This window comes from Cucumis melo, chromosome 11, assembly GCF_025177605.1.
Source record: "Cucumis melo cultivar AY chromosome 11, USDA_Cmelo_AY_1.0, whole genome shotgun sequence".
NCBI lineage: Eukaryota > Viridiplantae > Streptophyta > Magnoliopsida > Cucurbitales > Cucurbitaceae > Cucumis > Cucumis melo.
In genome coordinates this window covers 21,299,164-21,302,495 of record NC_066867.1, presented here as the reverse complement: position 1 = coordinate 21,302,495, position 3,332 = coordinate 21,299,164, and the positions used below count along the sequence as shown (strand labels likewise).

The 3,332-nt window shown below is 30.4% G+C and overlaps 1 protein-coding gene across 1 annotated transcript; it reads left to right on the top strand.

The window, feature by feature from the left end:
• Positions 1-2,137: 2,137 nt before the first annotated feature.
• Positions 2,138-2,656, top strand: LOC103504319 (pectinesterase inhibitor-like). The gene has a single exon (XM_008468718.2). The coding sequence runs from the start codon at positions 2,138-2,140 to the stop codon at positions 2,654-2,656; it is 519 nt and encodes a 172-aa protein (XP_008466940.2).
• Positions 2,657-3,332: the final 676 nt, after the last annotated feature.

Sequence of the window (3,332 nt, the reverse complement as noted above, 5' to 3'; positions counted from 1 at the left end):
CAAATCTCTAAAGTTAGAAGAAAGTCCTTTCTTGACTTCAAATGTTTAACTTGGGACCCGAGTCTTAAGAGTAATCTAATCTAAATGCTTAAATTCAATGGGTAAGCAAGAACTCAAAGAAAATTCACTTAAATTACTCCAAGACTTGTCAAGAACCAATTAAAGTAGTCTTAACTTCCATGGGCAAAACCCTAACCTCCTTGTAAGTTCAAATCAAGCATTCAAAAACCATAGGTTGTTCAAAATTAACATTTAACTTAAATGGGCACTCAAGACTTGTTCCATAAAACATAGAATCTTACCCAAATTTGTGCCAAACGCTTAAATTCGACCTTTCGAATGACTGGATAGCGGCTTAAACTCTTCTAAAACTTGAATCTAGCATCCAAAAGTAATGGGTAAAGTTAAAACCAAGTCTAAACTTAATGGGTATTGCAAAATCAAGGCCGAAACTTAGTGGGTATTCGAAAATCTTCAAGAAATGCAACTAAAATAACGAAAATTTACCCCTAAACTTAGATTGACCCAAGAACTTCAATTTTGCGTGACCCGTGAAAGGTTCGACGTAGGGTAATTATCGTTCGGTGAGTTGGGCTACGCGACGGCGGTTGAATGGCTTCGGCAAGTCACGCCGCGACTGGAGGGTGTCGTGGCCAACGCACGAAAGAAAGGAGCAAGGCGTCAGTGGGTTCCGCCGGCGTGCAAACATCGTCCGACGATCCGAGCTTGGAGATGACGTTGGCGTGAAGGAGAGATGGAGGGAGATGTGGCGACGGAAGAGATTTTGAATGGAAGGGGTGTCGTCCTTCTCTCTCTCTAGAAGAATGAAGAAGAAGAAGAAGAAGAAACTAATAATTTTTTTTATTAAACTTAAAAATATTGATGGAATGACAAAAAATGCCCATCTCTTTAAATTTAAACTTCCTTTTTACCCTCCTTCATTCTTTTCAACACCCATACAAAACAAATTATGCTTTAAAACTCCATTAATGAAGATCTAAAATTTTCTTATCACACGAATTAATCTTAAGGAGCATAAATATCTTCCAACTTGTTTTTCACCACTTAAGAGATATAAAATATGTATATAAAATAAAAGAGAATGGAACGAGGGCTTACATCTTTAGCTAATTTCTTGAAGTTGAAGGGTCTAAAAAACGTCCAACTTGAGGAAAAAACCTCACATTTTTCTTTTTTTCATAAGTTCTATTTTGAAGTTTATAAAAAATAAAAATAAAAAAGCAAAGGTATTATATCTGTTTCATTAATGTTTTTTTATATATTTATGTCCACTTTTTGTTATTAGCATTATTATTATTATTTTACTATGTTTTATTACTTTTATATTTTTTTACTTTATTGTGTTTTTATTTATTTAGTTCCTTTATATCTATGTATTTTCTTCCACTTATTTTAGGGGATCGTTGTTTCGAATATGGGAGTAATGAGAATAAAATAAGACATCATTTTAAAAAAGGATGTAAAAACTTTTCAAACAACATTTTCAATTTAGGTTTTCAAGGGAGAAGAAAAAATATTAGCCACCCTTTTTATGGGTGTTAAGGGGTGCTAACGCCTTCCCCTTACACATTTAACTCTCAAACTCAACTCCAGTTTTCACAAATCATTTTTTAATGATTTTATTTAAAAAGTGTTTACTATATTTCGGTGCCCAATCACACCGTAAAAAGAATTGGTGGCGACTCTTGAATAGTTAGACGCTATTCAAACATTTTATCTCTAGAGAAGATAATACTTGGTTTCTTAACCATTTTACTACTTTATAATTTGACGGGTATACTTAGTTACATTTTATACGCTAAGTTTTTGGCATCATACATGGTGAGAAAATTCAAATTTTAACATCTTAGTTGTATCTTTCCAAAAGAAAAACTATTTTAGTTGTAATTTTGTATGTGATTATTCATGAAATGATTTTGGTTAATTTTTTGAAGATAAAAATAACAAAAAGACAAACAAAAGACTAAAAATATGCTATTTAATTACAACTTCCCTTTTCCTCCCTGGAACAAAAAACGTCTCTAAATTTCATCTATATAAGTGTGTGTATTTGATTAAATGACCCATATCAATAATTAAGGGCACAATAATATTGGCATAGAACAAAGAAATCAAAATGGCCAAAAACTCTTGTCCCATTATTGTCTCTCTCGTTGAAATTATTTTATTTACCATAATTTCAAATGCAGCATCATCTACCGATGTCATTTCCACCATTTGTCCAAAAACCTCAAACCCACCATTTTGTTCAAATTTGTTGAAATCTTCAGGCATTACGAATATAAAAGGTTTGGCTGTATACACCTTAAACCTCACCCATACAAATGCTCAAAAATCTTTGACCCTAGCCAACTCACTGGCAAAAACCACCACCAATCCTCAACTTAAGCAACGATATTCGTCTTGTGCTGAGAGCTATGATGAAGTTGTTGGTGATATTGAAAATGCCCAAAAGAACTTGGCCATTGGTGACTTTAATGTTGTCAATATTGTAACTTCTGGTGCCATGACAGAGATTGACGACTGTCAGGATAAGTTTGTGCAACCACCAAAGGATACGTCGTTGCTTTTGAAGAATGGCAAGACGCTAAATGATATATGCAGCATTATTTTGGTTGTATCCAATCTTCTTTGAGGGCTATGTACTTTTGAGATTTTTGCCAAAGAATATTATGAAGTTTAATTTTTAAAATATTAACATCACAATGTGATCGGTTTGACTGGAATTGATTATTTTGGTTAATTTTTAGATGATAAAAAAATCAAGTAATAGATAATTCTAACAAATTAAAATAATTAAATAAAAATCAGATTTAACATAGAATGTTCCTAATAGACTTGTATTAATAGATAATTCCAGCAGATAGAAAAATTACTGAACTTCAACAAATTTTATAAATACAAATTTTCACTTAGAAATTCCCAATAGAAAATTTATTTTTGGATTTGGTGCTTAGACAATGCGTAAACACTAATTGTAACGCCCCGAATTTTCGAGGTAAACTTTTATCGTTTTGCGTAAATTTTTCGGAAATTTTAAATTTTTGAGTAATTTCTGAAATTCCTAAATTAATATTTGTAAATTTATATAATAATAATATAATATTAATTATATTATTATTATTATTTTTATTATTTATTTTAATCTTTATATATAATTTAATATTAATATTAGTTTTTATTATTATTAGTATTATTATTATTATTATTATTATTATTATTTATAATTATTATAAGTTAATATATATATATATATATATATATATATAATAATAATATTATAAAAAAAAAAAACCCTAAGGCGCGCGCGG